The sequence below is a fragment of the Brassica napus genome, chromosome A9, assembly GCF_020379485.1.
Source record: "Brassica napus cultivar Da-Ae chromosome A9, Da-Ae, whole genome shotgun sequence".
Classification (NCBI taxonomy): domain Eukaryota; kingdom Viridiplantae; phylum Streptophyta; class Magnoliopsida; order Brassicales; family Brassicaceae; genus Brassica; species Brassica napus.
In genome coordinates, this window is record NC_063442.1 from 40340431 (window position 1) to 40352937 (window position 12507).

Genomic DNA, 12507 nt, shown 5'->3' on the forward strand with positions numbered 1-12507 from the left:
TTTATATCGTCATTGTCAAATATGAAATAATTTATAGTTTCTAAGTTATATTAAGTCTTAAGTAGTGTCGAGATAATTCATCCATGAAGTCAATCTTTCTATTTAGAGTATAACGCACTTTTTCCTATTTTCATGATTTCTGTCATCCGATTCATATTTCTCCCCCTCCAAAATAATGCATGATTATTTTTATTCTCATTGATATCTGAATAACTACATTATATTTTTATTTTCTTGATCAATAATATATTTGAAACATAAAGTAATACAATAAATCAAGAACAATATAGGAAAATAGGAAAGTATAAGCCTGATGACGAAAATAATGAAAATAAGAAAAAGTACGTCATACTCCAAATAGAAAGATTGACTTCATAGATGAATTATCCTCAACACTACTTAAGACTTAATATAACTTAGAAACTTTCAATTATTTGATATTTGAAAATGACGATATAAACACACAATTTTTTTATATCACTATTGCCAAATATCAAATAATTTAATATTTTGAAGTTATAATAAGTTGTAAATCGTGTTGAAAATTATTAATTTAAGATGTATAAATTAATTTTATAATAGATTAATATATTAAAAATATAAATTAGTTTTAAAGGCTTACAAATCAATCTAAAACAATGTATAAATGGATAATAAATAACTTAAAAACCCTTTAATGACTTTTAGTGATAAAACCCCTCAACTATTTTTGAATCGTAAAAAAAACCCTCAACTAAGTTTTCAACATTATAAACCCTCAACTTATAAACCGTTAACATATGTCACCCTCCGTAACGGTTTTTTAGACGGAGGGTAATATATGTTAACGGAACTAAAGTTGAGGGTTTATTTCACAGGATTTTTAGTTGAGGTTTTTTTTTACGATTCATCTTTAGTTGAGGGGTTTAATTACTAAAAACCCTTTTTTTAATAATAATTTAAGTGTTAACTGATTCATTAACACACGCGCCGTCTTTAGCGCGTGATTTTCCTTTTCGTGGCTGTGAAGAGAGAAATATTACTACTCCATCCTGTTACAAAGTCAAAAAGGTGAATATTTGCTGAATTTGCACATTAAATAAAATATGACGTTTGTACATTCGAATTTTTTTTATTTCATCTAGGTTTGATTGAAATGTTTGGTCTTTTATGGCGTTGCTTAGTTTGGAGTATTTTTTAACAAATCCCTTTCTCTAAACTCCGTCTTACCTAAGCAAAACTTGGATTTAGTCATCTATATCAGTTTTTGTTTTGCTTTTAATATTTTTTTGTTTCAAATGAATCTGAATTTAGTGATTAATTTGATTGGGTTGTACTAAAACTGAAATTTGGTGTGAAAAAAAAAACATTTTCGTCCGATTTGTAAACATATTTTGGTTTAGGTTTATTTTTTCTAATTAATAGAAGTAAGATTTCTAAAATAATGCAATAAGTTAAAAGAAAATATTACATTGAAAACGAATAATTATATGGCAAAGTTTATATTTGAGCACTGTAGATGTATTAATAAAATATTAATAAACATAAATAATTTAGAAATTATAACATTCATATACTAATTTTTTAACTTAGAATCAGTGTTAATAATTACTAGGCTACGTCTAAATCAACTTTAATTTGACCGACTCACAGATGATCAACCTTACCTAGTCAAGAATGTTAAAGTGACATCGGAATATATGAACCGCACAGCATGAGTCAAAGATATTTTACATGTAATAGTATTAATTTGATTTCTTGTATTTAACTTAAATTGCATACTAAGTTTTTTTATTGGTAAAGGCATTCAAAATTGCATATTACGTTATCCCCTTATATATGATTCCGTTTAACCTATAATTTTTTTTTTATAAAAAGTGACGTTTTAATTGAGACAGCAAAAAAATGGGTTTGTATTGACAAAAAAGTATTATTAAGCTGGCAAAAGTAAAACTAAACTAAAATTAATTAATAAGGGTTAATCTCAAAAGAAAGAAAGTTCTTGAGGGACAAATGTATAAAATATAGCAAACTAATAATAAATAGAAAAATCTACAAAATCTTAGTTAGTGAAAAATATTAGATTAAATTAACTTAGGAAAATGAAATATTTTTCATCATTTTTTTGATAAATATTAAAATTTGACCTGAATACTTCCACGGATATTACTAAGTTGACCTGAATACTCTAAATCAACATATAAGATATAAACCAGAAACACAAAAGCCAATTCCTTACATTACCACTAAGCTACCAATGCTTTGTTCATATACAAATATTAAGTCATTGAACTTCCACAAAATAAAACAAGTTAGATCATACTTTATTAATATTTGGGTTAAGAAAGAAATGATGCGTCTTTGTAAATTAGGTCTTGTCCCATTAAGCTCAATGGGTTGGCGGCATGGTTGAATTTGCTTAACCACTAAAATAGATTTGTCGGTGCGATTTTGTAAATCAAATGATAATAAGGAATATTCGACGCTAACAGGAAAAAGATAACATACTCTCCACAACATCCCAAATTATATTAGAAGTTATATAATCTGAAATACATATATTTTATATAAAAAAACTTATTCAAAACCGAGAGCGCCCACAGGAGGGGCTATGGTTCTTTCGCTTAATCCTGCTTAGATTCACATGCACTTTTTCCATTGTCGAATCCATCAACCTAACACATTTTAGCTGAAATAATTATTTCTAGTTCTCGAGCAATCATGAAATAAACAATTATCAGATGATATTTATGTAACCAATCTATTTCCAAGTAAAAGAATAGGCCGAAACCTAAGAACAACATATAGACTTAATTTTAACAACAACAAAATAAAGTTTGAGAAAAAAATAGAAAGAGATGTATAAGAACACAATACACAATACACAATACACAATACGAGGCATGATGGGCTAGGTCCAGTGAATATAACTGATGAGTGAGCGACAGGGTAAAACACTTTCCTTGTAAAGCAGAAAGAAAATTTACATATATATTAGGTTAGAAGAAATCATAATGGAAAATTCAAAACTGCTGATCACATGGTTGTATGGACTGAACCTGGACTTTTCTTTAATCCTAATGTTCCTTTTACATTTTCAAGGCAGATTCTTATACTTATTTATATTCTTTAAATGTAATATACTCAACTACGAGTTTAAAAACAGTATTACTATCGAACTTTGCCTCTCCAAGTAGGCAACTATGCCTCCTAGCGCACAATATCATAAAAGAGAACTCACTCTCACTCTATGCCTATAAAATACTCATTAGATACATAAATCTTTCAATCAATTTGCGTCTGAGAACAAAAAGCAAAAGAGATGGTTTTAATAAAAGAGAGAGAAATGGAGATTCCAGTTATTGATTTTTCTGAATTGGATGGAGAAAACAGAATCAAGACTATGTCACTTCTTGATCATGCATGTGATAAGTGGGGCTTCTTCATGGTATGTATATATCTTTATGCAAAAATCTAGTGTTACTAAGATATGCATCTATCAATGTTCCTAGGTCCAGTTTTAGTATATATCCTTAAGTGTGGAATGATGAATTTTACAGGTTGACAATCATGGGGTTGACAAAGAATTGATGGAGAAAGTGAAGAAGATGATTAACTCTCATTATGAAGATCATTTGAAAGAGAAGTTTTACCAGTCAGAGATGGTCAAAGCTTTGAGTGAAGGCAAAACCTCAGATGCAGATTGGGAAAGCAGTTTTTTCATTTGGCATAAGCCAACTTCAAGCATATGCAAGATCCCAAACATTTCAGATGAACTCATGTAAGTAACTAGGAAGTATAAATAATTAATAACCAAAGCTTTATTTACCATTTACATAAATGTTTTGTCAATTATACTAAACAATATGTGGAGTGTGAAACTGATATTGCAGCAAGACGATGGATGAATATGTTTCACAACTGCACAAGTTTGCAGCAAGGCTCTCCAACCTCATGTGTGAAAATCTTGGTCTTAGTCAAGAATACATAACGAATGCATTTTCTGGTCCAGAAGGTCCAGCTTTTGGGACAAAAGTGGCTAAATACCCGGAATGCCTTCGTCCGGAGCTCATGAGAGGATTGAGAGAGCATACCGATGCTGGAGGAATTATTTTGCTCTTGCAGGATGATCAAGTGCCTGGTCTTGAGTTCTTGAAAGATGGGAAGTGGGTTCCTATCCCTCCATCGAAGAACAACACCATTTTTGTCAATACCGGTGATCAACTCGAGATATTGAGTAATGGGAGATACAAGAGTGCTGTACACCGTGTAATGACAGTGAAGGATGGATGTAGACTGTCGATAGCTACATTTTACAATCCAGCTGGTGATGCCGTAATATCTCCAGCTCCAGAGCTTTTGTATCCAAGTGGCTACCAGTTTCAAGATTACCTTAAGCTTTACTCAACCACTAAGTTTGGAGATAAAGGCTCCAGATTTCATACCATGAAGAAAAGGGAGAATGGTGATTCCGTCTAGGATGCATCTTTAATGTAACAATTCTGTATTTCAACATGAAACTCTCGTTTTTATTAAACTTTGTCTTCTTCTTGTGTTTCCTTTATAAAGACAATAACAATTATGTCAAGATCATGCTGGTTCAGCTACTCTGCTTTATTAATAGAAATTTTCACCACTTCAAAAAGTATAACTTTTCTTTTACTCTAATGCTTTTTTTATTTGATTAGTCTTGATGAGTGATGACAACTATGAAACCTTTAGTTTGAAGGAAGATTAGCATGCATACTTATACAGAGCTTTTCTTCATGAATGTTAAAAACATTATTGTAAAAACGCAAATATGATGTAACAACTAACCATTTGTAAACAGGGCTTAAGAGACTGGTCAAGGGGATAACTTCACATAAACATGAAAATGGAGAGACATAACCATTTGTAGTAGGCATTCATCTTTCTCCATAAACAACATCACTTGGACTCCTAATTAACACATATTTCCAAACAAGATGGTTGGTTGTCTTTCTCATTGCCTCCTTGATATCTTCCGCTATCATAACTTTCTGGTTGTATATCTTTTACTTACTATGTTCTCTCAGGGATCTGATTAAAACTGAATGTTTAGACCTCGTTCAAACGCCAAAAGGCAAAGCTAGGACCAAAGCAAACACAATAAAAAAGAAGAAGGAAACCATTGATTGGCAAAGTAAAGCTTAGCCACATTAAAAATGCATCAAATCATATGAAGATATGATCATCAAACCAAAATATTGCGATGTCTATTTGATATTACACATTACATTAAACTTAGACAGTGATCACTGATCCGGCTTGGTAACTAGTCACTAACTACACACCACAGGTACATATGAAACACCGTTGGTGGTCACGTGGCTTGTTCTGGTTGGTTGAATAACTAATAATTCTACGGTCACTTGACGCGTTAAAATGCGCGTTTGTGTAAATATGCAAAGTCGCTTTTAAAGCCCACATCTCGTGTCCATCCATGTGACATGATTCCCTCGGTTTAAATCAGCCCCGAACCGGATTAACTGTACCGGACCGAACCTCGTTTCTATGAAAATGCATTAAACAGGTTTCACACTTCCCATCATCTCTAACCACCGACTATTATCATAAAATAGAAACACAGAGACACAGACCTCTCACCTTCAACAATTTCGTTTTCTTTCTGTATTATAAGCAAAAAACCTAAGGGGAGTGAAAGAGAGTTAATGGCGTTAGCGAATAACTTAACGGCGATACTGAACTTACTAGCGTTACTCTGTTCCATACCGATCACGGCGTCAGGGATATGGCTTGCCTCAAAGCCCGACAACGAATGCGTCAATCTCCTCCGTTGGCCCGTCGTCGTCCTCGGCGTTCTCATCCTCCTCGTCTCTGCCTGCGGCTTCATCGGCGCCTACCAGTAAGTTCTTACAGAGACTTTTGCTTCCGTCAACTATAAGCTTCAATTCTATCTCACTCACTCTCAGGTACAAGGAGACTCTACTGGCTGTTTACTTGTGCTGTATGGCCATACTGATCGGACTTTTGCTGGTGGTTCTGATATTCGCCTTCGTCGTGACCCGACCCGATGGGTCTTATCAAGTTCCGGGTCGAGGTTACAAAGAGTATAGGCTCGAAGGGTTCTCGAACTGGCTGAGAGAGAACGTTGTGGACTCGAAGAAATGGGGGAAGATAAGGGCTTGTTTGGCTGATACAAACGTTTGTCCTAAACTCAGCCAACAGTTCATCACCGCTGACCAGTTCTTCTCTTCCTCTTCCATCACTCCTCTCCAGGCATGTTCTCTTTTGTCTCTCTCTCTCTCTTCTTTTTAATTCTCTTAGAGCAACATTATCAATGCCAACTCTTATCAAATATCTTAGAATATTTAATTAGTATTTTTAGTGTAAGAAGTTTTCTAAGATACTTAAGTAAAATACAACATTATCAATGGAACTTTTTGTAGGTTCTTAGGTATAAAATTATTATTTTTATTAATAAGTAGTAATTAAGATATATCTATTTATATTCAATACATTAAAAAGAGAAAAAAAATTCATTTACTTAAAATTACAAACATTTTATTACATTCCATACATAAAAAAAAAAAAATCATAAATCACACATTTATTCAATTCATAGAAACTTTAAAATCATTGGTTATTTGGAAGATGTCGAAATTTAGTCCAAATATTTTCGATTAAATCGAATTTTAATTGTTCATGGGCTTGTCTGTTACGGACGCTCGATCGACGATCCATTGCAGTGCCGAGATTTGAATTCGGAGTAACGGTGAATGTATCATCTTCCTAAATTTCTTGAAATTTTCTCACGTTATACTGAGTGTATGTTGATCGTTCATCCTCGACAATCATATTATGGAGTATGATGCATGCCTTCATAATATTTGCTATTTTGTCTTTATCCCATAACTTGGATGGATTTTTCACTACGGCAAATCTAGCTTGCAGAACTCCGAAGGCACGCTCGACATCTTTTCGAACAGCTTCTTGGGTTTTAGCAAATAACGAATGTTTCTCACTTTGTGGAAGTCGGATATATTGAATAAAAGTCGCCCATTTAGGATAAATACCATCAGTGAGATAATATGCCAAATGATATTGATTACCATTAACATAGAAGTTCACTTCTGGCGCAATTCCGTTAATAATGTCATCAAAAACGGGGGATCGATCAAGAATATTAAGATCGTTCATAGTACCTGGAGCTCCAAAAAATGCGTGCCATATCCAGAGGTCACTTGAAGCTACCGCCTCCAAAACAATTGTTGGTTTTTCGGTTCCTCGGGAATACATTCATTTCCAAGCAGTGGGGCAATTTTTCCACTCCCAATGCATACAGTCGATGCTGCCAATCATCCCCGGAAACCCACGTTGGTCTCCAATATAGAGAAGTCTTTGCAGATCCTCTTGTGTCGGTTGGCGTAGGTATTCATCACCAAACAAGCTGATTATTCCGGCGGTAAATTTGTGCAAAGATTTCCGAGCTGTCGTTTCAGCAAGTCGGACATACTCATCAAGTGAATCAGCTGCACCGCCATATGCTAACTGTCGGATTGCTGCGGTACATTTTTGTAGGGGTGTTAGACTAGACCGTCCGGTACAATTGGTTCCTTGTTGAAAATACGGTATGTTGGTTTCGAGACGTTGTACAATACGCAGGAACAAATATTTGTTCATTCGGAACCGTCGGCAGAATAACTCGGGATTGTAAGTTGGAGTCTCGCTAAAGTAATCATTCCAGAGCTTCTGGTGGCCGTCTTCTCGGAACCTCTCCATATAAATACGTTGCTTCCGCTTTTTTGGTTAAATATTTTCATTTGGTCAGAAACAAAATACACTCAAGTTACAATGAGCAAACAATAAACTTATATACTCCTTACAGACTGGTTACTCGTTCGAAACTAACTACAACAGTTACTACAACTCGTTCGAAACTAACTACAATGAGCAGACAATAAACTTAAATGTCCACACCAGTTTTTTCTAAAATTCCAACACTGGTAAATTCAATGATGAAGACAATGTAATTTAGACAACAGATCAATCACGTATACATTCACAATATTAAACACAGATCCATCGAGTTTAAATCCAAAGTTTATTCACAATGTATACATTCACAATGTTTAAAGCCAGCTTTTACCGAATACACTTCACTAATCAATCAAGTATACATTCACAATGTTAAACACAGATCCATCGAGTTTAAATCCAAAGTTTTTTCTATAATACACGCATCAATGGACTGTACAATCAGACACATATCAGTTCACAATCAAATTCCTCGCCAACCATTCAATCACAACCTATACAGACAACCTTTCAATAACTCTATACACACGAACTATACAACCAAACATTCAGAAACAAACAAATCAATTCGAACAAACCAAGCCAATCGTTTCCTCTAATTCGCAGACCTTAACATAGAGACATATAATTAACAGATATAGAAGACAAACCTGGTATCGTTTGATTCGGAAGACGACGACGAGATCCTTCTGGAATCGGTGAGAATAGACGACGGCGGCCGAAAACTACCGGCGAGAGAGAGAGAATAGTGAGACGATGCAAACCCAGATCAAATACCACGCATGCAAAAGGAAATCGAACCAAAAAAAAAATTAGATCCACAAAACAACCCGATAATCGAAAAATAAAACCAGAGAAGGAACACGAACCTGCTGGAGATTCGATGCGCCGGTAGAGCTTTAGATTGAACGGTGAATCCGTCTGGTTCGCGACGCGGCGTCACTCCTCCTGTAATCGCCTCCGACGGATAGAGAGAGAAGAGGGAGACGCAGAGAATGGGTCGAGACCGAATGACCTCTTCTCTCTACCACTTCGTACCTCCTATCACCATTCGCCACGTGACACAAGCACCACCACCAAAAACTTCTTACATAAAAATCGATTCCACTTATTAACTCATTTTTTTGATTTAAATTTGGCCCAAGTTAATTATAAGAATCGGGCTAAGAAGCCCGATAATGATGCTCTTATGTACCTGAAACTTCTAGTTTGTTACATTTTGGCCCCCACACAGTTTTTCGCTTTTTGGTTTGGTTCTTGTAGTTTTCTTTCATTTTTATTTAGTAAGCAATTTGTGGTTAATTGAAGTAGGTTTGGAGTGATAATTACAGTGAATGGAGTTAATACAACACTAATTAGCCAACCAAGACCGTAGTATTATCACTAACGGCATGATTATGTGATGCATCTAAACATATGTTAGATGCGTTGTTAACTAGAATATTTTGTTAATATCTAGATTATGTGAGACCTACGGTTTGTTTTTTTATAAATGAAAAGGAAAGAAAGGTCTATTATTCAAAAAGTAAAATAGGGGGATCATTCATAAATTTATAAAATTTCACTTTAGCTTTTTTGAAGTCCAAAAGAGCATTGTTCTTATTCACAACATTCCTTTTCATAGTGGCTTTTAGCCTTTTAACGTTTTGTTTCTCTTTCGATTAGAAAAAAAAATCAATTGTAAAGTTGAATAGGCTTAGTCATAGTAAAATGGGTTTCTGAACATTTCAAACATTTTTTTCTAGTGTCTGAGAGGAAATGACATATTACTCAAATGCTAGGCATATGGTAAATCACACTTATTGAAAACATTTTTTGAAAACATTTTTTTTTTCATATTTTGAAACTTAATATAAAAGTTAGCATATATAAAATGCGTATGTAGTCCTACGAGGCTAGGAGACTGGTGTAGATGTTGCTGGAAACCAACAGTCCAAATTCTATAGTAAGATAATCTGAATTTAAAATAAGAACACACTATCATGTTAGAGGACCCACTATGCACCAACGATATGGTACATGATAATACAATAGGTTTTATCGGTTAGCTATTTCCTGTCTTTGTCATTATCTCACGCACATAATTCAACCATCGCATGTAGTAACCACTTTGGTCAATAACAAAGCCACTCTTATGCTTAAAACATGGAGAGATTAAGGGACAAAAATATTGACCAAAGTGGTTACTATATATATTTGATTTTTGTTACATTTGAATAAAATTCCTGTACTTTTCTACTGAAATTAATACTATGTGGCCAATAAAACCATCTCTAGTTTCTTGCAACTTGGCATCCAAGTCTCCTGTAACAAAATTGGAACCATTAATAATTAGATAAGCCTAGATGATGAGGTTTTGACTGATTGTATTGTATGTCGATAGTAGTTAGATATTATTAAATATTAGTGCAATGATTTGATTCAATAATTACAATCACAAGTTCTTTGTCCCCATCAAGAAACATAATGAATAACTATATCTCTCCCATGTTCTACCACTCACATTAGAGATTTTGTTAATTTGGACAAAGTAAGGCGAAAAAATAAGAAGATTTATACGCAAGAACACTTGACACCGAAGAGAAAAACTATATCAAAATTTCAAACTATGTTTGTAAAAGATTATAATAGTTTCATTTGTTGAGTTTTTTTTGATCATATCTAAATGTGACATTTTCTTTATGCTGTACAGTCCGGTTGCTGCAAACCACCGACCGCGTGTGGCTACAACTTCGTGAACCCGACGCTGTGGCAAAACCCAACCAATATGGCTGCAGATGCAGACTGTTACCTATGGAACAACGACCAAAGCCAGCTTTGTTACAATTGCAACTCATGCAAAGCTGGTCTTTTGGGAAACCTTAGAAAAGATTGGCGTAAAGCAAATCTCATACTGATCATCACCGTCGTTGTTCTCATCTGTGTATATGTTATTGCGTGTAGTGCATTTAGAAATGCTCAGACCGAGGACCTCTTTCGCAAATACAAACAGGGCTGGGTCTAAAGTGTGCATGTGTAAAGATTTGTTTGTTGTTGTTGTTGAGGTTCGAAAACAGCTTCTGATATTATTACTTTGTGTTTGGAAATGGCTTTTCTTTTGCAAGGATTTTATTTTTAGGTTTATTTTACATTGCCTGTGAAGAAAGAAAAGATGAGCAATTTAGTAGATGATTTAGGGGGATAAAATTTTGACTATGTTCACTCAAACTAATTTGTTTTTTTTATATATATACGTAAGAAAGAAAAGATAAGCAATCTTTGTCGAAGTGTAATAAGAAGTATTGAGACTGCTCGGATCTTTGACTTTGAGGAATTTCCAACAAGAGACAAGGTCTTCTTTGCACTCCTGATTCGTTTATAACATTTATCTTATATGTTATTTTCTTATTCACAATACATACTCTGCAGGTTACATACATGTATTATACTGGAAGATTTAGCTTTTCTTATTCCATTTTTTTTTGTATTCTTTATGAAAAATATTGATTAGGGACAACATTGTTCTTATTTGCAGGCTGATACAAAGCTATTATATGCCTTGCGATATTGCAATCCCAAAAGAGAACGGAATATAAGGTATGATTGTGGTTTTACTCTCTGATTAGTCAGTCACTACACTTAAACTCTTTGCAATTTGCTTGTATGATGTTCAGGATGATATTGAAGTATTTGATACCAGTCAAACTTTCGATTGGAATCATACCAAAAGATGACCTGTTGCATAAGTATAATCTTCATGAGGTAAAACAACTAACTATCTATTCCTTTTTTTTGTTTTCCCTCAATTCTTTGTCAGAACTTAAATCATTCTCTTAATCCCAACTTATGTTTGTGGTGGTCCAGTACATAAGTATTGTGCAAGCTCTGAGAAAGGGTGATATCAGGCTTCTTCGACATGCTCTTCAAGAACATGAAGATCGGTAATGACTTTCTCTTGACATCTTTACTGTTCTTATCTACATCTTAATATTATATCACTGTAACAAGTTAAACATCAATCAGTTTCTTGAGGTCCGGTGTGTATCTAGTCCTGGAAAAGCTGGAGCTCCAAGTCTCTACCAGAGACTCATGAAGAAAATGTAAGAAATCGTTATATATATATCACAAGCGAATCCCATCTGAACATTCTCAGATTGCTCTAGCTTTATAACTCTTTGTTTTCTCAGTTATATCATTCAGAAGCTGAGTGATCCAGCGAGAGCTCACCAACTGAAGCTTGAAGTGATCGCCAAAGCACTAAAGATGGCTAGAAATAGACATGGATCTTGATGAGGTTTCTACTATGTTTCCATCTCAGCTCATTGCTTTTGATTACTAGAATGAATTCTGTAAATTCACTGTTCTGAGACTGTTGGTTGCAGGTGGAATGTATAATGCCGATGTTGATATACAAAAACCTTGTAAAAGGTTATTTGGCACACAAGAGCAAAGTGGTAGTTTTAAGCAAGCAGGATCCTTTCCCTAAACTAAACGGGAAGCCTGTTGGCTCATAGGCTTCAGGTGCAGGGTTTATCCTTGTTTGTTGTATTATTGAAATCCTGAGCGTTAATCTCATTATTTACTTCCATAGTTATTTTTTGATTAGTCTGATAGATTCTATTTGGCACAAGGAATGATCTAAAAGTAATCACAACTTTCTTTTTTCTTTAACATTTTGTCAGCTTCAAAGTTGTGAAATAAAAGGAGAAGAGAATGCTTTTCAAAACTTGCTTTGACATTTTGTCACAC

At 34.2% G+C, this 12507-nt stretch overlaps 2 protein-coding genes and 1 pseudogene across 2 annotated transcripts; all 3 read left to right on the forward strand.

The window, feature by feature from the left end:
* Window positions 1–3157: 3157 nt before the first annotated feature.
* Window positions 3158–4627, forward strand: LOC106436068 (1-aminocyclopropane-1-carboxylate oxidase 1). Its single transcript, XM_013877027.3, has 3 exons — window positions 3158–3427; window positions 3540–3760; window positions 3873–4627. The coding sequence occupies exons 1-3, from the start codon at window positions 3302–3304 to the stop codon at window positions 4456–4458; spliced, it is 933 nt and encodes a 310-aa protein (XP_013732481.2). The 5' UTR covers window positions 3158–3301; the 3' UTR covers window positions 4459–4627.
* A 920-nt stretch (window positions 4628–5547) lies between these two features.
* LOC106436052 (tetraspanin-2) lies at window positions 5548–10902 on the forward strand. Its single transcript, XM_013877011.3, has 3 exons — window positions 5548–5866; window positions 5934–6240; window positions 10472–10902. Exons 1-3 carry the CDS (start codon window positions 5673–5675, stop codon window positions 10781–10783), a joined length of 813 nt encoding a protein of 270 aa, XP_013732465.2. The 5' UTR covers window positions 5548–5672; the 3' UTR covers window positions 10784–10902.
* Window positions 10903–10990: 88 nt separating this feature from the next.
* LOC106436053 lies at window positions 10991–12486 on the forward strand (annotated as a pseudogene).
* The last annotated feature ends 21 nt before the right edge of the window (window positions 12487–12507 follow it).

What these genes read in the sequence shown, in the direction of transcription:
- LOC106436068 (XM_013877027.3), top strand. Translation starts at nt 3,302, where the DNA reads ATGGTTTTAATAAAAGAGAGAGAAATGGAGATTCCAGTTATTGATTTT. An exon ending in ATAAGTGGGGCTTCTTCATG is followed by an intron (nt 3,428 to 3,539) that starts GTATGTATATAT and finishes TGAATTTTACAG; the next exon opens with GTTGACAATCATGGGGTTGA. An exon ending in AACATTTCAGATGAACTCAT is followed by an intron (nt 3,761 to 3,872) that starts GTAAGTAACTAG and finishes CTGATATTGCAG; the next exon opens with CAAGACGATGGATGAATATG.
- LOC106436052 (XM_013877011.3), top strand. Translation starts at nt 5,673, where the DNA reads ATGGCGTTAGCGAATAACTTAACGGCGATACTGAACTTACTAGCGTTA. An exon ending in GGCTTCATCGGCGCCTACCA is followed by an intron (nt 5,867 to 5,933) that starts GTAAGTTCTTAC and finishes ACTCACTCTCAG; the next exon opens with GTACAAGGAGACTCTACTGG. An exon ending in CTTCCATCACTCCTCTCCAG is followed by an intron (nt 6,241 to 10,471) that starts GCATGTTCTCTT and finishes TATGCTGTACAG; the next exon opens with TCCGGTTGCTGCAAACCACC.